Genomic DNA, 27927 nt, shown 5'->3' on the forward strand with positions numbered 1-27927 from the left:
TTTTAACAATGGCGCTCTGTGGCACAGAGGAATATACTATATAAGGCTCTGGCTACAAAGGCAGTACTTCTTAGAGGGATCAAATTATTGTTGGTTTTAGTCTTTTCATGGGATTTGTTGTGAACAATAATATATATAAAAATATAGAAATTCACCAGTATTTGTGAGGAATATTGTCCCACACAAATTTCTACATTTTTAGGTATAACAGAATATAAAACCAGTTGCTACAAGCTACATCATGTCATGAACAAAGTGCAGTTAGAAACAAAAATATCTTTCTAAATGTATTTCTGGTTTGCAAACTGTGTCAACAATTTATCTGCAAAGCATGCAGACATCAAATCCAGAGCCGTTATGTGTTTTCTCTTTGAGGACACAGCAAAGACAGAGACACGTAAGTGGCTGAATAAAAAGGATAAACACCAGGTGTTTCACTGGGAGTGTTTTTTTCCACCAGTCTCACATTCCCTCCACAGAAAACAGCATCATGTTCTAGGAAGTGAAGAAGTGGTCTTGTCCTGATTAAAAACCTCCTGCCCCCTCCCCTGTCCTCAACATCTCCCGTCTCACCTGCCCACATCCTGCTGACCACAGTGACCCTCTTTCATCATGTCTCATCTTCTGCTTTTTAATCTCTTTATTCGTTCTAGCTGGATTAAAGCGCTGAGCAGGGGGTGAGGATGGAAGGATGCTGCTGTCCGCTCTGTAAATGAAAAGCTGTGGTGAGAAGACGAGAAAATCCATCTTTTATGGACCTCCCTCCATGACAGGCAGGGATTAGCGAGTGGAAACATAGAGCAGACGGAGCAGAGTAACACAGTAAATCATCAGTGACCTTTGGCCAGTGTTCAAATACAGTCTGAGGACTGAAATGCCTTATTTATAACTGAATTGAAACATAACTATATCTGATATATGACAATACAACATACTTTTTCTCTGTCTTTATCAGACACATAGACAGGGACCATTAACTAACATCACGAGAGGATCAGAAGAAGTACTGCAGAGTTTTACACTTGAAACTTGACTTGGACTTACCTGTGAGACTTGAAGGCAACAACATTCAAGTCTCAAATTTAAACAACATAAAATCCTGGGACAATAAAAAAAAAAAAAAAAGAAAAACGGTGAAGCTTTTGGCCTTTGTATGTAGCTGTCACAGCCAACAGGCTCCTCTTCAAATAACCACGACAGGGCAAGGACAGCCAGGGAGATACTGCGCAAGCACTGTGATTGATCAGCATGGGCTCGTTGTGTGTTCTACAGGTTTCTGATGCTAGTGGAGATTTTTTGACAGTGAATACAACATTAAAGGGGATGCATTATACATGTTTACAGATCTATATTTTTATTCTAGGGCTCTACTGGAATATCTTTGCATGATTTACAGTTTTAAAAAACTTCCTATTTAGCTCATATTGACCCTTTATGCAGCCCCTCAGATCAACCTCTGTCTGAAACAGGCTGTTTTAGCTCCGCTACAATAGCAGCAGGATTTCACATTGTTTTCTCATTCTTTACTCAAAACATAAACTTCTAAAATACATCCGCACATGTTCAAGCTGATATACAATCTGAAATATGCGAGTAGACAACCCATGGAACAACGTTAGCAACAAAGGCTATGGACCGCACTGCCATTTGTTGGCATGCATGAATGATCTGACATCAGTTTGATGGGGACGTAGAGGTAACATTGCAAATGGAGCATTCAGATTGGCTGCAGCCCTAGCTTTTGACTTGCAGGGAGCATTTTTACATACATTCACCTCACGTTTTTGAGCTTTGACCATGTTTAACATGGGTATCCGACATTGTAAAATATACAGTATAGTAATATATAATAGTATATGAATGACAGAAAATCACAAAAAGCATAATATGTCCCTGTTGTAAGAAATATTAAAGAAATATTAATCCAGTTTGTTTAGGCAAGCTTAACACTGCCAGTCAAACTCTGGTGTGGATCAGGTTACTACACTAGACTGCTTCTAAAAATAGTTGATAAATCACAAGAACACGAAGAGGACAAACTATAGAAAGAGCAACTTTTCTATGAGTTCATAACTTTTCAAAAGTGAGAGGGTTTATCTAACTTGTCTGCAAGTCATGTAAAAAAATACGCTACTGCTCCTGGCCAGGAAATATTCTGACACATAACCCCCCATAAAAAAACAAACATAATTTTTGCCATTTGGTTTTTCGTGCAGATTAAACAATAGTGCTAGTACTGTAGGTGGATTTTGTTTCATTTGGATAGAGTCACGCTAGTTGTTAACCTGTTTGCAGTCTTTATGCTAAGCTAAGTTAGCTGGCTGCTGACTGCTATATCCCAGAATGTCAACTATTTCTTAAAGCTGGACCACTAGAGTTCATCTGGTCAAACAAAGTGACTGAAGGTGCAAGCACTCCAGAGGTCAAACCAAATTCCTCTAAGCATGCCTCATGTTAATGCATCCCCAGAGCCTGATTACTAATCTGAGAAAAAAAAGAAAAGTTCAGTAATCAGCTCCTTTTCAGTAACACACATCTAACACACACTTCTGCTCACTGTAATTGCTGCTTTATCACAGTGAATGAAAGCATGTAGCATTAAACACAGTAACTGCACAGAAGAAGCCTCCTATTCAGGATTGAGACAAGATGAAATAGCTGTTACCTGGATTACCTGTTGCAACGTAAATGTAAACACAATTACTTTGAGGGATGTAGTTACAGCACAATACAGCCTGATCATGTACAATACATCTGTCCAGTGTTGCAGTGGTATCTAGTTAGTTATTTTATCGACACAATTAGATAAAACATTTGGATCCAAACAATATACAGAAAAGTCATATATACAATAAACCCATTAATATTGAAAGATAATACAATTAACAACACAAAATCCCCCATAGCGCAAGATAAGCATGTAACATAATCAGTGTCAACAAAGAGTGAGCTCAGTTCAGTGGACTCATGTCCATATTTCACACGGATATCCTGTGTGTGAGGGAACACGAGTATGTGTTTGTTTTGTATGCCAGTCTTACGCAACACACATGTTGTTCAGGTGGTGTATGGCTCCACCTTCCCATTTCCACTTGCACTCTGTGAGAGGACAAGCGGAACTGTGTAAAAGTTATTCTCAAATGGTCTTCAGTGTACGATGTATTGCTGGTATAAAGTGAATGGACTGCAGTTCAGTACAGCTGTTAACTACATATAACCAGCATGATAAACTGCTCTGCTCTACTGTCTTCTGGGCAGCAGCCTGCAGTGGAGGAGAGACTGAGAGAAACTGTGAGGTTCAGAGTAAAGCAGTTTGAGAAAGTCATTCTGTGCCCAGGCTGTCAAACAATAGAACTTTACCTTTTTAGAGACATTTTTCTGAAACATCCAAGACACACAAAATGACCCACTGAACAAGGCCATGTCTGTTCAGTGAGGCTGCCCAGCAACAACAATTGTATCCTTAAATCATATGTAAGCGTTTTGCATGGCATTTCAAGGCATGTTGGTTTAGAAGTCCAGGAAAAATGCAGTATTTCTTACAAACTCCTACAGGAACATTCCCCCTAGATCTGCAAGGAAGAGGACTAATACTGTGTTCACGCCTAACTCATCTAGTGCAGTTTAAACAACAATTTACCAGTTTAATCCAGTTTGTTTAGGCAAGCTTAACACTGCCAGTTAAACTCTGGTGTGGATCAGGTTACTACACTAGACTGCTTCTAAAAATAGTTGATAAATCACAAGAACACGAAGAGGACAAACTACAGAAAGAGCAACTTTTCTATGAGTTCATAGCTTTTCAAAAGTGAGAGAGTTTATCTAACTTGTCTGCAAGTCATGTAAAAAAATAAGCTACTGCTCCTGGCCAGGAAATATTCTGACACATAACCCCCCATAAAAAAACAAACAAACATAATTTTTGCCATTTGGTTTTTCGTGCAGATTAAACAATAGTGCTAGTACTGTAGGTGGATTTTGTTTCATTTGGATAAAGTCACGCTAGTTGTTAACCTGTTTCCAGTCTTTATGCTAAGCTAAGTTAGCTGGCTGCTGACTGCTATATCCCAGAATGTCAACTATTTCTTAAAGCTGGACCACTAGAGTTCATCTGGTCAAACAAAGTGACTGAAGGTGCAAGCACTCCAGAGGTCAAACCAAATTCCTCCAAGCATGCCTCACGTTAATGCATCCCCAGAGCCTGATTACTAATCTGAGCCTTTAGGTCATTTTCAGTATACTGGTGTGCAGCTGTTTTACATGATAATGTTTCCCATAATCCACTCTAACCTCTAACACCATCATGGGTTCCTGCAGGGTGTGTGATAGAAAGGGAAAAATATGAATCAGAATGATTCATCTGCAGACTCCTTGTACAACAGAAGGTTGACACATCTGCACATATTCAAATGAAAGATGATCAGATTAATAACGATGAGCCAAACAGCAACATCGGATCAAACACAGACTTCAATGAACGAAAATAAAAAATAATAAACTTCTAAACACCCAGTCAGCACCCATGTGTGGATGCAGTCAGAGTTTTCATGACCAACATGTGCTCATAGCCATCAGATCTCAGCATTGCCTTTGAAGCTATGAGACAGTGCTGAGTGACCGCTTGATCAATAAAACCAGGACTGAGATCCAGGTCTCCAGATCAAGAATAATTAAAAACTGTCCATATTAGTAATTAGTAGCAGTACACACAGCAAGAGGGGAATGTTGAAGTGAACATGTGACAATGTGACCTGTTTGTCAAGCGTGTGTTGGGTCAAGATCACAATTGTTCCCATAAAATGTGTGCGGGTGCACTAATGAGACCTCCTAGGGAACGCTGAGAGGTTGAGTTGTTTCCAATGTCATTACCTCTTCCCCTGCTGATATGTTTCCCTCCTGTTTTATACTCTGATTTAAACACAGATACTGCTGTAGAGGAATGAGTCATTTTCTTTGGTTGTGCGTTTTATTCACTGTCACCCATCCAATGCGGTGGTTTGTCCCTTTTAACCACTGGTAACCACACTGCAAGCATTTGTGAACCCAAAAACCGGCCTGTATTTGTCTGAGCTATCCAGTCTTTTATATAATAAAGGGAAGGAGAATACACACAGAGTCAGAACAAATTTGAATGTCTACACAGGCAAATAGCACAAAAACCAGAGGAAAATGTGATGCATAGCTCACTGGTTGGACACGAGAGTGCAATAACAGAGAATAAGATTTCTGTTCTTCCTTTAAACTTGTGATTCTGATCATTTAGAAGGAACCAGACACTTCACTCGTTAATGTCACACATTTTACCTGATGTCTTCACACTTCAGCAAAGAATATCATATTATTATAATAATCTTTAGCGCTTCACACGAGAGCAAATTTAAATCAACAAATTCTAAATTCAGGTACAAAATTTAATCTTGGACTGCAGCAAACAATTATTTTCATTATCAAAGAATCTGCCAATTATTTTCTAAATTAATTGATCAATCATTTAAAAGAGTCAGAAAGTTGTGAAAAAGTGGGACATTTTTGTTGTTACTTTGAGGAATAATCAAATAATAATAACAATTTATAATAAATAACAATTTCAGTGATAAGATTTTTTTTAAAAAACTTGTAAAATCAGGATAAGCTTTCTGGTAAAAGTATGTTTTAAGAAGAAATCCTAAAGATGTTTCTTCTGGTATATCATCCCAGAGCCTCAGGGCCCTGGCTGCAAAGGTTCTGTCCACTCTGGTTTTAAGCAGGGACTCTGGCTGGGGATCTATATATGCCCTAGAAAGTAGTGAAACTACATTTTGGCATCCATCCCCAAGATGGAGGATTAGTAACATAGCAAAAATAGCCCCCAAAATAACCTCCACTCAGTCCTGAAGACTACAGTCCACTTCACCACTCCAGATTACTTATGGAAAATAAACAAAATTAATTGATTTTAAGCTGCATCTGGAGGCAATATTTTATCACAAAAAACAATTTCATGGAACACATGAGTTGAGAGTTGAACCGGCTCTCTGCTGGCATCTCTGTGTGTGAATGTGCCTTGGTCAACTGAGTTGTCCAGTCTGTCTTATATCACAGCCCAGCTATGTGGCAGTGTTTCAAACTGAGCATGTGCTGGCCTGATTAGAACTGTGCGCACGCTCTGGGTCTGCCTCTCTGAATGCTGTCTAATGATGAAGGGGCAGGACGGGGTCAGAGCGCAGTGAGGACATGTGGCCACTAGGGGGACGGGCTGAGCTGATGTTCTGTACAGAGAGCACTGATGGCTTCTATCTGTTTTTCTTGGTTTTATTTCTTTTTGTGAAACCATTTGTAAATTGTTTTGGACAAGTGCTTTATAAAAGTGCTATTACTATAGTTATATTAAGATATGCATCGTGTTAGTGTATGAATACTGACTGTGTCCACGTGCAGACCTGTATTCATTCAGGATACTCAGGCACGTTGCACTCGTGCAGCACACAATATCAATAGCGCAGATAAGCAGTTGTTCTGATAATAAGAAGCTCCAGTACAACAGCTGTGGTATATAGATACTAGCTGAGACACTGAGGAATATAAACACATTATCCCTGTCAAGCTACAGTGTATATATATATATATATATATATATATATATATATATTGTGTGTGTGTGTGTGTGTGTGTGTGTGTGTGTGTGTGTGTGTATCTCTCTGCAGATGAGCTTTTTGCAGCCTATAAATATAACAGACTACCAATTATAAATATACAACCTCCTTCCCCAGTGTAGTCTTACTCAAAATAATTAGAAAAGAGGACAAATACCCTGTTTAACTACTAAAGGTTATGGGACCACATGCAACAACAGGGATGTGAACACGTAGTGGCTAAAGTGACTCAATCTGTTGCCTTTTTACCCTCTTTGGCTGAAGTGCCCCTCTTGACCAAATTACTGTAATAAATATATATTTTCCAGATTATTGTAACTGTTAATAATACAATTTTTGTTTTTTAGTTGTTGTTGCCACAGCTGTCAACCTAATAATTCAAACAGCAAATTATCACTATTACACTGCCTGCTACTGTCACACACTGCTGGAACCCCACAGAGCCTGTGAGGCAGGGGGACCCCACCCTTGAAAAATGGCCCTGTATAACTTATATTAATAATACATATGGAGCTGATTCATATTTTCCCCTGTATATTATAACTGGGACTCACAAAGGCTTTTGCCGCCCACATTTAGATGGCGCTCAAGTTAATCATCTCACCAACATGTCGAAACAATTCAGTAACACCGGATGGAAGAGTTTGCACAGGTCTTGGAAAAATACAGTTCACAGGCCTGATTCACTTTGTCAGAATTATTCATCACACCAAGAAGGTGATTTTCAGAGCTCAGTTTTTTCAGCACTGCTGTAAATGTACCAATTTAATTTAATTTAATTTAATTTAATTTAATTTAATTTAATTTAATTTAATTTAATTTGATAACTAAATGTAATATAATGTAATATTTTATTGAATTATTGTATTTTAATTTAATTCTTAAATTTAATTAATTATAAGATTAATAATTTAATTTTAAAAAAAATTAAAATAAAAAAAATTAAAAAATAATTAAAATAAAATTTAAAGAGACCACAAACCGACACTGAGTTGATTGTACTATCACATCTGCAGTCTGATATATTAAATAAATACTGTTATACTGTTGCATCTGTGAGACATTTCTTCATCACAATAAGCACAACCATTAAAAGTAACTGGTCTTTTAGCTGTAAAGCATCATATTTGTGAGCATGCAAAGTTAATCAGCGGTGCAAACTCTTTCCCCAGTACAGGTTTTGTTTTCCATTATGTAAATTCCTGAGGTTTTGGGGCTCAGGGGACTCACTGTTATTCTTAAGGTCTTTTACAGCAACAGCTAAAATTACATAACATTGATGTGGCAGACTCATTTGTCCAAAATGATTTACATGTTGTGGGAGCAGTTTAGTGTCTTGGTCAAGGACACTTCAACACTTGGACAGGAGGAGCTGTGATTAAAAGCCAGTTAATGTGAGCTACAGCCGCCCCAGACTGAGAGCAAGGAGAGTGCTGATGTACAGTTACTTCCTGTGAAACAGTGAATGACCAACAATGTCCAACACACAGTAACTTCACCAGCTGTACGACAGGAAGTCCCACAGTGCCCTGATCAGCTGACCTGCCCAAGAAACCTGCAGTTTAATAGACTAATGCAGACGCTTCCCTCTCTGTTAAGAACAAATACACTGAATGACATCTGGGGAACTTAACTCGTGTGGTTTGGGTGAGTTTTTGAGTTTACTTGTAAAAAAAAAAAAGTACTTTATCAAATTGCCTTGATTATTTCCATCTACTAGAAAACACTTTTACTAGATTCAAAAAAAAGAATCTTTGATTTTGCCTGAGAAAGTAATACATCTCTTATGACATATTGGTTTCCTAAAACTGTGATGAAAGTAATCCATGAGAAGATGGAAGATTTGGTTGGATCAAAGTTTGGAGAACACTTCACATCACTGATTGGTCACAAATGAATCATGCAGAACATTTCAACATTTCGAGAACATGACAGCAGCTATCTTAATGCAGTTCAACTGTATGGCTATTTTACTAAAGTAAAAGTGCAGCTATGCAGAACAGCTCAACTGAAAGGTTCAATCTTACTAACAGACTAAGTGAGAAAAAAAACTGCGCAGTCATTTCAGCTTCCTCTGGCTAAAAGTGACAGATGTCTAGATGTCTATCAAATTAACTAAAGAACTGTGAACGAGGTTGATGGTTGGCATCGATTTAGCTTACACCACACAACAACAACACTTTTCCTATTTTAAGTTTAGCTTCTCTGATTTACTTTTTAAAAATGTTCCCAGTGCCAAAATAGAACACAACTCAGCTCTGTCACTCAGTTCAGTGTATTTTCAGAGGTAGTTGTCGAAACCTGAAAAAGAATAAAGAAAGAAAGAGACTGTGAAAGCCAGTTGTTAGCTCATATTTCCTGTCTGATCTTGGTACTGAACTTGCACCTGAACTCAGCAAATACAACTGCCACAAAAATAAAAAAACAGGAGGATACAAATCATTGAGATGTTAAGGTTGCCAAGATGCTTGTCATCAAATCATCACACTTAGAGAAGATGCAACGGTCTTCTCCACTACGATCCCACTTCACAAGTTAGACTGGTGATGTGAGTCAGTTATTACATAAACTGCGCAGTTCAAATTTACAAGAAAATTCACTTCTTGATGGATTAAAACAAACATGTTCTTTGTCATGGTGAGGTAATGATAGCCAGATAGTTTTAAGGCAATTGTGACCTTATCTAACCTCCTCCTCACTCTGCAGTCCAGGCAGAGGGATGGGCTGTTGGACAGAGCGCACAGAAGAAAGTGCATTTTCATAATTGCCTGGAAGAGGATCAGACACCCTGAAAGAATAGAGTTCTATCTGAAAGCAATATAATGGGAACAGCATGTCAGAGTACATTAAAAGTACAGAGGCGAGCTCTCTGCCGACAACCATTCACAGAGTTTAGAGGAGATGACACAGGCGCAGTGAGACAGATGCTGAAGTTCTTCAGCATTTACAGCCAAACACATGCTGTGCTGGCCTCACTGCTGGAAATATGTTGGACGCCGAGCTCACATACGCTCTGTCAAGTGAGTCTGGTAGTAAGATATACATAAATCCTTAGGAGATGAATATGCAGGCACGCCCATCCATCATGCTTGGCACAGGATCTGTGAGGTTTATGTTATATATAGATTGACAAGTAGAGGATGTGTGTGTGTGCTGGAGGGGTTTGATGCAAGTCTTTCTGGGAAACAAACCACCAGTGCATGAAAAGGTACATGAGAAATGCTGAGTCCTCTCTCTTTCTTTTTTTTTCTTTCTCTGTTTCAGCCACAGCCCCCCACTTAATCTCCACCTGTTTCTCGGGACCTTGTTGTACTCCTGTAGGTGGCACCCCTCTGCATGGTGGTAGTGAAGAGGCTTTTCATATTTGCGCAGCTTGCACAATTCCTGACAAGGGTGGAAGGTTTACATGAGCTGCTCAACTTCTCACGTTTGTTTCCTTCACAGGTTAAAGTCCAGGCATCCGCCACACAAGGAGGAAGTTTATTGGGTCCTTCAGGCTATGATGGATTGTTCTTAGGTGTTGCTTTAAATCCTTGTCCTTTCCATTGGGGGATCTTAGTGTTTTTAGTGTTTTCATGTAATGTAACACAGATTGTAAAGTATTGAATCCAAGATGCTATATATTTTATGTATCTGACTTAACTTTAGTAAAACTTACCTTACAGCCAAGTTTGTAAATCTTGTTGAAAGATTTCCCAGCAGAGTGGAGGCTGTTATAGCAGCAGATTAATGCACATAGTTTCAGAATGAAATGTCCAACAATCACATTTGTCCACATACTTTTAGCTATATAGTGTAGTACTATGTTTAGTGAATTGAGATGATATTGTTATCTTGTTTTCTTCTGCATTTGACAAGCACATCAAAGATTTATAGCAGTATAAAGGACATCATATCTTCATAAAACAAATGTCTCATAATGTTTACATTTGTTTTATGACTCCAGAGAAGTTTAGAGTAAGCAGCTTTAAATTATGGCAGCTCCTAATGGCAAGAAATGCCTATTGAAAGGGTTTGACCTCACGACTCACCCAGAAAAACAGGCCAGCTGGTCTGTGAGTCTTTATATCGCAGGCTAGCCTGTACTTTAGATTTTATTTGTCCTGTTGGCAGAGGAGTGTACTTTACATATCTCAACACCATAAGCACACACAGTGAATGTGGAGTTTCAGTTTGTGAGGGTTTGACACTCATCACTTTCCAGCCACACACTTACAATATGATTAGTGCAACTTTAAAGGGATATAACACACAAACTTTCACATTTCAGCATTAATTGGGGATTGAAATTAATTATTTGGATACGAGATTTGGTCAGATACTAAATTCAGTCAAGTCAGTTAACCTAGAAGTGTAGTTACATAAGAACAGAGCACAGCAGTATCGTTAATGTCGGCTCTGACTTCATGAGCCTCTAAAGTATACATTTAAGCATGCACAGAGAGAGAGATCTGGCTGTTGTGATAAAAGATATCCAGAGACCAGAGTCAGAGTTTGTGGGTATATGCTGTTGGTGGTGGCGGGGCTGATTAAAGCTAAGCAAGCTGCAGCAATGATAGCTCAGAGCAAAGGGAGAGCCAGGCATTTTGAAAGCTTACAGTATACAAAGCTCCAACTTGTAACTGTTTTGAATACACGTTGCAAAAAGCTTGTCATGTGTGAATGTAGCAGTGCAACTCGAGTTGTTTGCTTGAACTCACTGCATCCATCTGAACATATTTATTAGTACAGGTACATAATATAAATCTATAACATCATTAAACATCATTAAAATCAAAGACATGAGATTTGAAAAACAACCAGGGGCTGTCTGGGTGGTAGGAATGTAAACTGGTAAATGGGCGGCAGTAATGTTAAGTAAATGCAATGTGTTGTTAATGGGCTGAAACTACTAAAAACTATCATGCTTTGAAGGATTTCTGCTCTGGGGAGTGAAACAACACGAGATAATATGAAATTTGTGAGATGAGCTTGAACCGACGTTAAGCATTGCTTCACACTGATGTGCTGCACTGTAGTCTTGCGCTCACTGTCATGTCATTAATTGAAACTGCTGGCTCCTGCTTATTTATTTTGTGGCTCCACGGTTCACTCACACAACTATGAGTTCCAATCATGCACATGAAGACTGGAGAAAAATGAAGGAAAAACCTGAATAAATAAATGGAGAAACATAAGCAGAAACAAAAACACTGGAGTATGGAAATCACACGCTATGGCTTTCACTGTCACCAGATGTTGACCAGAACTGACCATCTATGGGAGATTTTGGATGGATATGTTGCACAGCACTCTCCTCCACCACCATCACAACACCAGATGAGGGAATATCTTTTGGAAGAATGGTAGAATATGTATGTATATGACATCTAACAAAACTTCTCATGTGGGTTTAACTAACTGATGGATCATGAATGACAATCACAAACAAACCAAATCAAACTAACCTATCATGAAAGTGATTTGGCTTTGAGAAGATCAAAGCTCTCAAGTGTGCCAGTGGATGAGTAGCTCAGGGCACCAGAATGGGCAGAAACACAATTGGTAGGTGAACATGTGCTTGTCCTGCTCAGCCAAAAGACGCCCCAGTGTCTCAGCAGCTTATCCTCTGCCAGGACAACCAGACATGAGTAGGCAGGTTTGTCAACATGCTCCCCTGTCTGCACCATAATTCACCAACTCTCACACACAAACACACAAATGAACAAAACACACACGACAAATAATCAGCAAAATCATCATCCCAGAAAACAGATGCTATCAGTGCCACAGCTCATTACTCTTGGATGTTTCGCATGGATACTAATGAGGTTTCTCAGGGATCTACAGTGCATCAGCCTTAATCAAGCCAAGTACTAATTAATCTGCCCTGACCCCAAGGACCCCGCACAGTCGCACTGAAAACAGGAAGGAACAGCAAGGATATGAAAGCATTTTTCAACATTAATTACCACACAAATGCGTTCCATTTAACTGGTGGCAAAAAACTCTTCAGCTGCGAGGTCAATGTGAAGGCTCAGCAGCTGCAAAACATTTAGTGCCTGTTCAAGTGTTTCAAAACACAACACCCTGCTGAAATACTCCACTGTGTTTCTGCTTCTCACAACCTTTTAGAATACTTTGACTCACAATAGCATCGCAATTTAATTATTCCTGAGACAAAAGCAATTCTAGTAATGACTAATCATGCTAACTTTATTCTGCCCCACGCAGACGCACAGCAGTGGGCGATGTGAAGCAGAAACAAAAATCGCCTCCCACCAGTAAATATCAGTGGTGCCCAAGCAGATAGCTAAACGTGAGTCACTAACTTTGATCTTTGAAAGCCACAAAGTTATTTCTGTAGACTTTGCGGAGGAATGTTCTCAATAAAGTCCCATGACAATAAGAAATATTTTAAGTTCTCTCAGTAGATGCGACCAGACTGCAGGTCAGAACAGTAGGTTTTGGATTAAAGAATGCTTAATATGTACACAAAGTATTTTAATATGTATTGTAGATAAACTTAAGTATCATACTCAGTTACCTGATTTAAATATCAGTCAAGCATAAGTAAGATTACTTGTTACCTATTACAAGACAAAAGAACCCAATAAAATGGAAATGAAGGCATCATCTCTTTCCAGAATGTGTCAGACTTTACTCTGAGTAACCCACAGACCTACTGTCTACAGTTTCCATTGGGGCTTTAAAGTAGCTTCTCTGAAAACTTTTTTTCTGTAAATAAACTTAACAAGAGATGAGTGAAAAATATGTTTTTTAGCCATGCTAGCGGCATGACTCTAGGAATCGTAATAACGGCTGGTCAGTCGCTCTGTTGGTCCATCAGTTTGTTATAGCCTTAAATATCTCATGAACTATTGGATGGATGACCATGAAATTTGGTACAAACATTTATGGCAACAGATATCTCAAAATCTGGGCACATAAAACCAAATATCGGCACACCGGAATACAACTAGAGGTAAGTGAGAACAGTTTTTAAGATATTTGAGCGAACCGATCTTATAAGTAAAAGTACAGCAGAAGCACTTTTATAGAGACTCCTCTAAGTTAATGGCTGAAAGGACAAATGTCTGACTGTAACTGTTTCAATATGAAAACAGCAGATCTCTCAGCATCGTTTCTTTATAAAGTAAACTGAAACAGAAAATGATCCTACACCAGCCAAAACCACTCTGCATGGTACTACCACAGCATGGTACTTCATCAAAAATTAAAGCATTGACGTAATCTCTGAGTTTACAGGATACTCAGCATAGTACAGGTACACTAAAGCCACTCAGTTAGGACTACTTGTCCTTAGTTCCCCTCCACCCTTGCTGAAAATGATTTAGATTCAAGATTCAACAATGATGACATAAAACAGGTGGTAAAAAACATAAAATGACCACAGTCTGATAATAAAAACTCATAAAAGAAGAACCATTTCAGCAGCTGTTAGAGACCAGAGGCAGGTAGGTGAATTCTCTGCTCTGTGTTAACTGTCCATTGTCTCTCTGTCCCCAGCATACTTCTATCAGTATTTTTCCAGAAATCATGCATTGTTTGACCTGGCCAAACACTGCTGGGGGGAGGGTGGGTGGGGTGGGGGTGGGGGATCTGTGTCTGTTTTTGTGTACAGAGGAGGAGGTTTGTGTGGTTTTGTTGTGGGCCTGAAACTCCCTCATGGAGACCAGTTGTCATCTCACTCTGTGTTTCTGTCTCTGAAACTCAAGAAACAAGACACCTAAGAGTGACTGAGAAAAGGTGACAACTCAATAAAAAGAAAAGAAAATGAGTTGTGGGTAAATATGTGTAAATACCTACTATATACTGTATACAAACGGCTCTGTTTTGTTGGTTTTTGTATTTATAATGATAAAAACAGCAATTTGATCTGTCTTGACAAGCTCATAGAAACTGAGAAATGTTAACGTTTTCCTGTTTAAAGTAGGAATAGTTATAAATTGATGATTTTAACTATGTGAGCTTGAGTCTGTGGCTTCAGTGCTGCTTGACAGGATGCTTGGTTTCCTGCACATCTTAATTGCATTTAGAGCCTCAGCAGTGACATTGTATGTGTGTGTGTGTGTGGCAGAATCGAGAGTCTGGGCCAAAGGTCCCCTTCACTTTTTAGCAGTTGTGTCGATGTGTTTCCAGATGTGAAATTAGCGGCTCATCCCTCACCTGAACACTCAGACTAAGTCTCCAAGTACTGATGGAACAGGTATTTGAAGTCACTGTTGAGTTACTATACTGCCTCAACATTTTGCTTTGATGTCAGAAATAATAAAGCTTGAAATGTTTTATTTTAAAAAAAAACAGACAATTAACATCTGTTTGTCACTCAAAGTGCTTCATATTTTAAGTATTATGAAATTAGATTGTAAATAATGAAATCAGGTGAAACCGTGACTCTGATTGCATTAAGGAAGTAAAAATCTTACGATAATTCTCACCTGATTCAGAGCAACTGTCGGTTAAAATGTAAGCAAATAACAATCACAAGGAAGTGTGTCTTTCTAAGTTGGTATTCAAAGCAACAAAGAAAATGACTTATCATATAAGTCTTTTCTTCTGAACAATTTACACACGGTGATAACAGATAAGTGCTGCAGTTTAGTCTATATCTCCTAAACCAACCATTTAAAAGTAACTAAGCCCTAAGATATGGACAACAATAGAAAGGAATATTTCTAGTGCCTTGTGACAGTGAGATTTAACCTCTTAAACTCTGATGAACTCACCAGTGGCTCCATCTTTACAAACTCATGCACCACATTATAGTTCCAGCAACATATCTGTGGAACAAGCAGAACTATAAGATACAGCCATGCAGTGTGGAAGAAGTTTAATCTCTCTGTATAAATCAAGGAATCTCTGTCTGTCTGTATGCATGTATGTTTGTCCTTCACATATTTCGAAAACCGTTCATCTGATCTACCTCATGCCTGGTGGATGTATTGCTGGAGAATCAAGGAAGTGTAATGTCGAGTGTGAAGTTGTTTGGATGAGTGGTTCTTAAGAAATATATAGAAAATACCTCATAGACAACGTTGATTTACTTCCTCTTCTGCCCGTGGAGTCAATGAGTGGAAATACGGACAGCGCCACTCTGCCACTGTGATCCATATTGTGGTCGGAGGTGGGATTACATCCATAGTGTTAATGACTTGAAAACATTTAAGAGACTTAAGCTTTACTATTGAACTGTGTGCTGTGAATGAAACTTGGCATTTACGTTCAAGACTTAGTGTTGGATGTCTAAGGCATGTTCAGAAATATATAAAAATACCTCACTAACAACATTGCTTCTGCTTCTTCTTCTGCTTGTGGATTCAACGAGCAGAAATACAGACAGCGTCACTCTTGCAACTCACACTGTGGTCAGAGGTGGGATTACATCTGTAGTGATGAGAACTACTGTAGAGAAGAATTGAAAAAGTTTAGAGAGTTAAACTCCCCTTAAATTCCCATTCCTCAGGCATGGGAACTTTGTATGTGTGTTCATTACATAATGCAGAATGTCTCAGGCACGTTTTGAACAGGCACTACAGTTCATTCAATCAACTTCACCTCAACTCAAAATTGTAGTCTCCAGATATTCTGCATGTGAGGTGATTAGGGAACATTGGGAAATTGTAGCATCTACAGACTGTAAGCATGTGAGGCGTATAGGGAGCATCGGTAAATTGTAGTGCCTACTGATAGTCTGCATGAGAGGCATTTAGGGGATGGCCACAACTCTCTCTAGGTATTGAGAAATCATCCCGTTCCGAACAGGCACTGCACTAATTTCATAACTGGGTGGGCATTTCTGGTACAGCTTTAAACTGGTTTAATTCATACTTAACAAATAGATTTTTTAATGTCTGTGTTAATAATCATGTATCCTCCTTAGCTCCCCTCCAGTGTGGAGTCCCTCAGGGTTCCATCCTTGGTCCAATCCGGTTTTCATTGTACATGCTCCTTTTGGGTCAGTTCAGCCACTTTCATGAAATTTCATATCACTGTTATGCCGATGATAATCAGATCTATTTCTCTGCCAAACCCAATAACTTGAATCAACTGTCCTCCCTCCATGATTGTTTAGCTACTACCAAAGAGTGGATGACTCAAAATTTTCTCCATCTAAACCCTGATAAAACTGAAGTTCTTTTAATTAGTACTGAAATCTTTGTCACTGCTGCTACTCAGTTTATTGGCCCACTTCACCCAAACATTAAATCCACTGCTAAGAATCTTAGTACCATCTTTGACCAGTATATGACATTTGACCATCATGTTAATAAGCTTTTCCAGTCCTGTTTTCTTCAGTTAAGAAATTTTGCAAAAATAAGACCTGTATTGCCTCCTACTGTTCTTGAAAAATTAATCCACACATTCATTTTCTCTCAGTTAGACTACTGTAACTCCCTCTACACCTGCCTCAGTCAGTCTTCTCTAAAAAATTTACAGTTAATCCAAAATACAGCAGCTAGACTTCTAACCAGAACTAGCCGTAGTTCCCACATTATTCCTGTTCTTGCATCCCTCCATTGGCTTCCAGTGAAATTCAGAATAAACTACAAGATCCTGCTGATTACATATAAAGCACTCCATGACCTCGCCCCTCACCATATTTCTGAGCTCCTTTTTCCCCAATCCACGACCTCTTTGATCCTCAAATCTTGGCCTTCTATCTATCCCCCGCACAAACTGCAAATCAAAAGGTGATCGCACATTTGTATTCTTAGCCCCACCTCATGTGGAATCATCTTCCACAATCTGTTAGATCGGCTGAATCCTTGGACTGTTTTAAACAACGCCTTAAAACCCATTTATATCAGCAAGCTTTTCTATAGACATCCCTTTCTGTTCCCATGTCCTGTTTTATTTCATTTTGGTTGATCATTTGCTTGTGTCACTGCATCAGTTTATTACTTTTAAGCAAATCTTCCCAATTCTAAACTCAACAAAAATCTTACCACACTTGGACTAAAATGATCTGGGTACAAAACTAAGCAGCACGATGATCCTCTGGTGTTTGGGTGTGAACCAGTTGAGTCATTGCATGTTGTGGCCCTGAAGGCTAGTTTCATAAACCACGCTTGAGATGGGAGGAGTGGCTGCATGGCTGAAGCACTGCAGCTTTGCCAGACAGTTGGGAGCACTGAGGGGCCAGGTGCTGCTTTGCAAGTTATAATAATAACTGCTGGTTGGGAAAACAGTGTTTTCAGGTGAGTAGTGCAGCTGCTGTACTGTTAAAGAGACATTGAAACATGCTTGGTGCACTGTATTTAAAGAATTTTACCCAAATACAAGAATTTTTAATTTTAATTTTACAAAAAGCAACTATTTACAGTATTTAACCATGAAGAGAGATTGAAGATAAGAATTTATATGGTTTTTGCAGTTTTATTCACATGAAACCATAAACCACAGTGGAGAGGAAGTGGAGGGAGTGGAGGAGCCATGGAGTGAAGCATGTAAAGGTTAATATGGTCTGTGAAGCAGCATCAACACGTGGACAGAGAGGAATGGAAAAAGAGGTTGGTGAGGGCAGGTTGCTGCGTCACCTAAGTCTACAGAGTGAGTCATTCTCTGCAGATAAGTCAGTGTTTTATGAATGGCAGCTGGTGGTTCAGGGTGACGTGCAGTGATGCAAATGCATGTTGAGACTGAAGGTCAATAGACTTAAACGCTTTTAAATACTCTTAAAGCATCATGTTCACAAAAGCAACGTCCAGGCAGTTATTACCCAATAAAAAACACTGGCATGGGTAGAGTTTTCCAGATCAGAAAGAACAGGGCTTCAAGTTTTGAATGCTAACCGCTTCCCCAGTGATGGAGATGGAAAACATCCCTGGTTAAAATCACCATCAGGATGCCCACTAGACTGAAGTGAAGATGTTAGGAAGTCAAAGTTGTAAAGGCTGGAGGCTAAAGCCATCAGAAATGTGTTGCTACCAAAATCCGACAGTACATTCAGACATTTGATAGTCTTTTTAACTACAATGCAATGAGGTTAATGTATCAGCAAACCACCTTTACTGTAGATTCAATATATTAGTCAGTGAGTGCAGGCCTAATGCAGACATCAGTGACACAGAGGATGTACCGAGAGGCACGACCTGCAGGTTATTTTATTAAAGGATAGGTCTATCAATATCAAAACAAGACTGACATATGTATGACCTGATATTCTGGTTCCTGATGCATGTTGCATGTGGATCTGTGTGTTTTAGAAGTAAAGACTTAATAAATAATTTCTATTGAATCAATTTGCTTTAGGAAGGAATCCAGTATTTAAAGACAGACTTAAAAAAAAATGAACCCATCCTTTAAATGCACAATATGTAACTTCTGCAGCTAGAAGGAGTTTGATGAAGTTGTGAAGTAGCATGGGATCATGGGAGTTGTTGTCTAAAATATAGGTCTAGTTGTTTTTAGACATTTTAATGTGGAATAGTTACATATTATACCTTTAAAGGGTTGGTTCCTCAAGGACAAAAAACACCTGACATTCTCAAAGATCCCTGTGCCCTCTACTGAGGAAATTGTCCCTGAGAAAACTGTTGTGTTTTGTGGATCATTCACAGTATTGAACCTGCTGTTGAATTTATAAAATGTCATTTTTCAATGCGGTGAGCGCCACATACAAGATTCCATTTAGGTAAAAAAATATGTCAGTTTTTTTGTTTTACTTGACCCTTTAAGTTCAAGATCAAGTTCAGTTACACCTGAGATGAAACATTGTTTCTTCAGGATCAGGGCACAAAAAACAACAAAATGGAAGATTAAAAAGAAAAAAAAGAGATATCAAAGTGGGATAAAAGATCTGAGTTTGACATCAGTGAGTTAGTTGAATATCAAAAAACATGAAACATTTTCTAAACCTTTATTTGCCATTATGAATCCTCTACATGCACAACTGAGCCAGATCAACACTGCTCAACCCCCCTGAAAAGAAATGTTCTATCTTCTGGACAGTACTTTATGTAGCTATCTACATCTTCTGTTACTATATTCATATGAAAGGAGATGATGGACACAGAGGCCCCTGTCCCAGCAACCGCCGCTCACAGCAGGACTGCTGACTGAGCCCTTTCATTCTCAAACAAGAAATGTTAATAAGAGTAATGTCTCACAGAAGCTCTGGCTTAGGGGCCCCTCTGAGCCCGTGGGCCTCATGACCTTTGCAGTAAGTTAACAATCAAATTTGGATTTTAATTTCACAGTTCCTGGTCAGCTCCTGCAAACTACGGCCCTTCACTCCTGCTGCTCTGTGCAGCTCAGTTTGTATAGAGACATTTTATTGAGTCTGTATTTTATTAGCATATACATCTGTGATGTTTTACTGTGTTGTATTATTGTCTTGTATATTGCTGCACTGCTTTGTACTTGTTTCACACTGTGATGCAGTCCTTTATACTGCACTGTTTTATTTTTACTGTTGCACTGTGATCCTGGAGGAATTAATTTCATTCTACTGTGTACATGAAAACTTTCACGATAAAAATCTATTTTATCTTCTCTAAATTGTTAGGTTTTGCACTTTTTTAAATTATCACCACTATACAGACTCAATAATCCTGCTTTGTGAGGCTTCCATAAACAGTCCAGACTGTTTCAAAGGACAAGAATGATCTTTCACTCTTTGTCTGTTCCAACAGTACAAGTCTGGCAGTGCAGCATTACAAGCCAGACATACAAAATATTATCTGTACAAACAGTCTCATAAAAATCTTTCAAATGCCAGTTTGGGATAAATCTGTAAAGCAGAGTGTGCTATGTGAAATTTTAACAACAAAAAGGCTGAAGCAGATATTGCATTTAATGTCTTTATTCATTATTTCCTCTTCAAACACATTTTCCTGATGTACATGTACATTTCCATTCAAAAGGAAAAACTCAAGTGAGGTAAAAGTGCTGAAAAATGAAATAGTACAATGGTTGTAACCATCAAAATCATCGTCACAATCACGAAGCTGACAAAAAAGCTCTTATGTATTAACTATTTCAAAAATAATGTATAGTGCGACAAATTTCATATTTCTCCCCACTTTTTAAAGTTGTATCCACAGGCATCCCCTCATACACACATGCAAACGAGCACACACACCTCCACGCATTAACGTAAACACAAATCTGCTGCAAAAAAAAAAAAAAATTCACAACTCTTCATATAGAAACTGCAGGAGAACTTCCAGACGGCCTCCATCACATTCCCATGATGTAAGACTTGTACTTAAGACAAGCATAACCACTAAATAACTAATCCTCTGCTTTCTCTGCACCCCCTCGAGCAAAGAATACATCTACAGGTGTCATAAATAAAAACACCATGCACTAATAAACAAAGGCCCAAACAAATGGGACGACCAAAGGCAAGGTGAATGAGAGAAGCAGGAGGATCATAACACTGACAAGTTTACAGCAGAAAAAAAAGTGGGGGCGAGAAAGAAAGAAAAAAAAAAAAAAAAAAAAAAGGCAAAATACACTTCATCCTCACTTTTTTTTTTCTCCACATTGTTCTTCACAAAAAAAGTTCATACATCTCATACATACATCAACCCTGACGAAGGAAGTGATTTAGCCTGAGCCCTGCTGTACCCCACTCTCATCATCATGGGGACGGTAAAGCTTTCGTTAACAGGCACATGTTTTCAGTCGTCAGAAAAAAAGCCACAATAACCGTAAACACGTGAAGGTAGGGTTAAGGTGAACGGAAGCAAACATGCAGAGGATTTACATGCCAGGCTACATTCACCATAAACTAAGTCTAGAAAACGCAAACTTCTGTTTGCTGCGTTTTCTTTGACCTCGCTCGCAACTACTTTTAGCGGGCGATGCCAAAAAGAAGCCCAAGAAGAGACTAGTCCTCACCGTGGTCAGCAGACTTCATCCTGCAACTGTGAGCGGCAGCATCGCCGGGCTGCTGGCTTTGAATGTGCCTCCAAGCTCCAGAAACCAAGTTATCATCACTCAGAGAACATAAACAAACTGGGGAATGATTGAGAGACTTGAGGCTGCCATTTTTTTGGGCTTTTAGCACTTGGACAAAGTTTTGTCCCTTGGCTTTTAAACAAGGCAAAGATCATCTTAGGGTAAGAGTATGGAGATAAATCCAGTTGTCAGCACTAAACTTGGAGGGGGCTATTCATTGAGTGATGATAAAAGTCTCAGAACAAATGGATGCACAGATAAAAACCCAGTGCTGCTGTAATGCTGTAGCAAGCTGAAGCCTGCTGGCTACCTCCAACTTAAGGCATGATCTAATAAGAACCTGTAGTTCGGGCGTGAAGAGGGAGAGTAAGAGTTACAATACAGAGTGAAGAAAAGACTAAATTAAGGCAACTATCAGGAGGAGACGTCTCAGTGTCAAGGGCAGTTTAAACCAATTCACCTTCCCAAAAAAAAAAAAAAAAAAAAAAAAAAAAAAAAAAAGGGAAAAAAAAACAAAGCCCTCAAAAACACATTATATCCCTGAGAACCAGCTCAACTCCATTCAGCAATTGACCACATTAGCTTATTTACATTCCTCTCAGGTGGCTGGGTTTGGAGTAAAACAAGGCCTCTTTAAAGTGCTTCTGTTATTATGGGGTCTGTACTGGGTGACCTCCAGCTACTGTGCCACAGTACAGCTCGTCAGTGAACTTCAGGTAGTATTTTGGTTTGGATGGGGACAGAACTGTCAGCACAACAAATTTAGCCTGGTTACTTTGGAGCAGGTAGAGCTAGGCAGCCCATTTAAATTGACGGTATAAATACATAGAGTATGATGAGAAAATCAGAATAAATCAGTTGGATTTCAAAGGCGTTCGGGGGAGACTGAAGTCAACATGACGACAAGGCCAATACTGATGGCAGGAAAAGACAAGAAAGGAGTATAATGAAACGACTGAGACTGTTACAGGAATGACTAGACAGATGGGTTTCAAGGAAAAATATTGTTTGGGACTGAAACTAAAAGAAAAAAAACTAAAGGGAAAAAATATGATAAAAGAAAAATAAAATAAATAAACTCATTTTGAATTCAAACCAAAAGTATTTTGCTCCCCCACCGAAGACTGTATGAAATCTCCCATAAACTACTTTCCAATACAGCGTGTTGTATCAAGTCAGTTTCACAGGGTTTAAAGGGGCTGAAAAGAAAAGAATTATGCTAACCCTTTCCCTCCTGATCACAATTTAAAAAAACCTTTAAAAAGCTAACTCACTCTCCAAAAAGTGAAAGGCACTTGAGTGCTTCAGTTGCTGGTTTTATAGCATACTTTGGTCCAGAGAGAGACAGTGTGTGGCACCTCAGTTGTTAAAAACACTAAAGCAGTTCCAATACCAAAGCTCAGCAGCTGAGCCAGCACAACATGGCCTGACCACGGGGTGTGACCTGCAGAAGAGGCCGAGCTGACCTTCCTCTAACAATTCTCTAACCAGCCAGGAGCTGTGAGCCAGCCAGATAAGAGACATTTCTGGTTATCTGGTACAAACACGAGCCACAGTGAGATGAGCAGCAGCAGCGGCAATGTAGTGCGCAGGAAATGGTGAAGGCTTCTGAGAAACAGAGGGGTGAGGGGGGTAAGCACAGCAGCTGCCACTTGCATAAGAAATTTAAGAGCAACTTTTCTCCTCTCAAACATGGATGCTATGATGTCAGCAAAAGAGGAGAGGAGAGATGACGGGTCTAAATCACAGCTTAGCCCATCTGCTAGTAATGCCACACTGCAAATGTTCAAAATTAACAGCTAATAATAGGCTTGGCTGAAATTAGAAATTCATAGGTTTGGGGGCAACGCTGTCACCACTAGTGGAGGGTGGGTGGGGGGGTGATGGCCTTGTGGCTCAAGTCATTTGTAGCTTCAGTGATAAATCAGAATCCAAGTCTGAAAGGGGAGTGGTATCCCTCTAGCAGACATGCTGGCATTTCTCTTAACATACCACTCGCGCTCCCTGGTGTCTATCCTTCCATGACCACAAATGGGGTTCAAACACTGCGTGGTCCGCTGCACTGGATAGGAGAGTACAGGAAGTGATTCAGCTCCCACACATGTAAGGTGGCGGCGCTGCTGCTGCTTGCACACCCGTCCCTAGTTCCCCGCCCTGACAGTACCTCCCCCAGGAAAAGAGAAAAAAGATAATTATAGACAGCCTGTAGTTGAGAGCCAGTCGCTGAGCTGCGTCAGAGGAGGATCCCATTTCAGGGCTGCTGTCGAGCCTACAATGGTTGTGAGGGATGACCCTGTGGGCCCACCATGTGCTGCTCCTTTTAAGGAATGGACAGCCAGTCCAGTCAGCCTGTCACTCCAGGACTCCCAGCCAGCTCTCTCTCCAGGCAACGAGGCTAGCCACATTCTCTCAATGGGCTCGTGTCCATTCTGTCCTGTTTGTCAGCCTCCCACAATAGCCAGAAGACTGTGACATCTGGTGGTCACTGGTGAGGCTTCGGAAGGGACTTAAAAACAGGGAAAGTAAACTCCTCAGAGGCAGTCTATCTGAAGCCTAAACTGCCTCACTGCAGATTTCCACTCGAAGCCAGTCTTGACATAACAGTACAGGACTGAGCAAAATGGATATAAAGTGGGTGAGGGGGGGCTCGTCCTACACTGAAATTCACAGTGGAAAATGAAATAAAAATACACACATTTTCTCTTGCATTGAGTACAAATCACAGGCACTGCCGGCATATTATGGAGAGCACAAATGCCTGTGAGAGATATTTACATGTCAAAATGAATTAAAACAAATTGACTCTTCTCGTTTGCCCTTCATTGCTGATATGACTAAAGTTATTAGTGTACCACCACTCTTCCCTGCCCAGCGAACTAAACTTTTAAACACCTGTGCTCTGCTTTTTTTTTTTTTTTTTGGCCATCACCTATTACATTACCTCTTCCCCAATAATACCATTTTTACATATTTTAATGTTTTTTTTTCTGCCTTTTTACATTTTTAAATAACAGGAGAAAACCAAATTGAAGGCTATATCATTTTCTTCCCTTTCTTCAAAACATAGCCCATTACTTACTTATAACTTATGGGGAGGAGGGGGGGGTAAACCTGGAGGTTAAGGCACAAAACACAACTTCTTTAAGAGTAAGGCTGATAAACAAGGAAACAAACAAAGATGAGAAAAAAAAAATCTAAATAACACTTAAAAATATCACTTTCTATTCAATGACCTAGACGCCTCTGTAGATAAGGAATGAGAAAGGATTCCAAAAAACAAAGCAAAACACTTGTCCACTTAAATATAGTCATTTGTGCCTTGTGAGGAACAAATCATTTATTGCCTTAATATTAAATTTTTTGGGAGTTTTTGTTTTTATTTTATTCCTTCTCTCTGCTCAAAAGCAGCAGCGGCAGTCCTCTCTTGTACGTCCTTCCACTTGTTTGTTTTGTCAGTTACACGGCAGCCATGTTGGAATGTTCTGGTTAGCCACATAGTAGTTGCTGAAGTTGTGGTCTCGGACATAGGGCGCTGGCTGATAGTAGCAGGTGACACAGGACGCATCGGGGATGGCATTCTGCTCTGCCAGCACTCGGAAGGCCATCAGTGAGATGAGGTGGAGGGTCTGCCGTCGCTCGTGGCCCATGAGGCACACTGTGCTCTCGTTGACCACTCGCCGCAGGATCATGAGGTAGTCGTACTTGCTCTTCTCCTCACCTATAAAGTGGCTCTGGAGGTAGGCTTCAACTTTGCGCTGCTGCTCACCGATGTCAGGGAAGTCAATGAAGAAGCGTGAACACATGTACCGCTCCAGGCCCTTGAACTCCTCCTCGCTGGCAGGTCGAAAGTCCCGCACCAGAAGATTGCAGTATTTCAGCAGGCCGCCACCTCGGATCTCCTCGGGCCGCTTGGTGGCGATGAGCTTGTTCCGCAGGTGGCTAAGTGCCATGCTGAAGTCTCCATACATGCTCTCCCCACTCACAGTAGGGTGAAAGGCCTGCGACATGGGTGTCTTTGCCAGTTCATAATAGGCAAGTACAGAGTCCAGCACAATCTGAAAGGAGTCCACACTGAACTCAAACTGCCGGCGTATCGAGTCCACAAACTTCAGCTCCACATTGCGGCCGTTGTTGTTGGAGAGGGAGATGAGACTCCAGCGGTCCTGCTCTGTGTTAACCTTCACCAGCTTCTGGACATAGGCCTCTTTGAGAGTCATGGGTGTGATTTTCTCTTTGTTCACACCCTCAGGCAGAAAGTCCAGCAGGGTACCCAGCACCACGTCCTTAATGAGCCTGAACTCTGCTTCATGCGGCAGGTCCACCCGGAAGATGACGTCCAGATCCTTGTAGCTCCAGCCGATATCCTGCACCAGCACATGGCTGGCTGTCGAGCCGTTGAGCCGTACGTCCTTTACTCTGATACCACTCTGCTCCAGACGGGAGCGCACCCGCGCCACAATGTCTTTCAATCGCACCTCTAAAGTAGGGAAGTTCCCCCGGCCATGAACAGGCACAACCTCTGTCAGGACTTCATTCAGCCGGCTCACCTGCTCCCAGGAGAGGACACTGCTGGCACAACTCTTTGCTTCCTTGTTATCCATCTTCTCACAAAGTTCAGATTAACTAAGATGGGAGGGAAAAAGAGATTTTAGATAGGGCTCCAACTGTGACACAAACCAAGCAAACTTTACATTTAAACCATTTTAAAGCCATTTCCCTTCACAACAATACAAAGTACTAAAGAATAGATTTGACCTTGTTCAACTCAAATGCAATTTTTGTCATTACACATTGTGCAGGCACATATGCCATTAAAGGAGGGCTGCTGTGTGGGAGTGTGTGTGTGTGTGTGTGTGTGTGTGTGTTGGGGGGGGGGGGGCACATATTGCATAAACATAAAAATAGATACAATGAGGCAAAATATATTAAAAATATATAGTAATATAAATAGTAGGAAATAGTAAAATCACACTAAAAAAATGTCAACACATGTGCAAACTCGCATTAAATCTGAAAGTATTTGTAGTAGAGCTGTGCGAATGGCATTGTAAACATATGGCAGTAGTACAGTTGTTATGGAGATTGTGAAACTCTAAGTTCAATATAAATCACAAATACATGCGATTACAACAATTGGCTCTGTAGCTTTTAAAAAGATCTGATGAAACAGTAGCAGCAACATGGCCCCTTTCAGCACGAGACAACCTGCTCACTCTCCGTTACACGCGCGCGCGCGCGCGCGCGCGCACACACACACACACACACACACACACACACACACACACTCACACGCGCGCACACACACACTCACTCACACACACACACACACACACACACGCAGCAAAGGACAGAGCCCGTGAGGTTTCTAGAACAGCTCACCGTGCGAGCTTCGCTTTTTATTCCAGAACCGCTGAGAGACAAACACCAAGCTCGCTTAAAGTGCACTAAACACCGAGTTTTCCTAAATACATAACCACGTCCGACATTAACCTTTAAAAAAAACTGCAAATTAACATTACACGCATTTTGTCGAAACATCACCGGTACAGAAAGCGTTCCGGCTGACTTATCAATTTAACGTTAGCTACCAGTGACGAGGCAATATGAGTTTTTGCTCTAATTTACCCACCAAGGTACTGACTAACGTTAACATTTTAAACAAGTACAAGACGCTACCATGAATTACCGTTACGTTGACAAACTAGCAAACGTTAGTAATGCTGAGCTGAACTTCGGTTGAACTGAATCCCACCGTAATTTTAGCACGGTTGCCTAACACACGTTTCAGGAAAAAAAAAAAAAAAAACAACTAATCAACGTTTTTATGTTAAAGTCTTCCAAACTGGTGAAAGTAGTACATACATTTCCAAAGGCGTATATTCCGAAAGCATTCAACGTCCAAAAAGAAGATGTTAACTTGACATTCGTGCAGACACCACCAACATAATCCACTGCCAGAAAGAGACACACGGCACCGCTTTTACACCGGTCTTTGAACCACTCTCCCCTCAGAAGACACGCCTCATTTATACAGCCGAAGAACGACCCACTGAAACTGATGCACAGCCGAAGCACGACACAGTCCCTCTGTCCACGTAGCGTGGCTTTTACGTTTATGAAGTACTACATGACTAGTATGTGAAGGTGCAAAAATTAAAGTAAAGACATTAACTTGATATATTTACCCAAAGGTCTAGCATTAATCATCAGCAGATCACACAGATCGTGCAATCGTTCAGTTTGGTTGTACCAATGCGCCGAGCGAAGTGTCTGATTGGTCAACGAGGTTTTTGCGTTGCCAGGTAACCAAGAGCGTCTCCAGGCAGGCGACGTTCTCTGTATCTAGGTCCACAGGCAGGTACTTACAGCTCTGACTTAGTCACAC

General features: G+C 40.2%; 1 protein-coding gene across 2 annotated transcripts; it reads right to left on the reverse strand.

The window, feature by feature from the left end:
* Positions 1–20423: 20423 nt before the first annotated feature.
* On the reverse strand, positions 20424–27826 carry tent5c (terminal nucleotidyltransferase 5C). Of its 2 annotated transcripts, none has more exons than XM_044365767.1 (2): positions 27728–27826; positions 20424–26165 (listed from the first exon to the last, which is right to left on the reverse strand). In XM_044365767.1, exon 2 carries the CDS (start codon positions 26141–26143, stop codon positions 24995–24997), a length of 1149 nt encoding a protein of 382 aa, XP_044221702.1. In that variant the 5' UTR covers positions 26144–26165; positions 27728–27826; the 3' UTR covers positions 20424–24994. The 2 variants fall into 2 exon arrangements, with proteins under 2 accessions (XP_044221702.1, XP_044221701.1); XM_044365766.1 differs by lacking the exon at positions 27728–27826 and adding an exon at positions 27405–27721.
* Positions 27827–27927: the final 101 nt, after the last annotated feature.

Source organism: Thunnus albacares, chromosome 11 (genome assembly GCF_914725855.1).
Source record: "Thunnus albacares chromosome 11, fThuAlb1.1, whole genome shotgun sequence".
In the NCBI taxonomy this organism is placed as follows: Eukaryota; Metazoa; Chordata; class Actinopteri; order Scombriformes; family Scombridae; genus Thunnus; species Thunnus albacares.

Coding starts and splice junctions, on each gene's coding strand:
- tent5c (XM_044365767.1), bottom strand. CDS start 26,143: ATGGATAACAAGGAAGCAAAGAGTTGTGCCAGCAGTGTCCTCTCCTGG.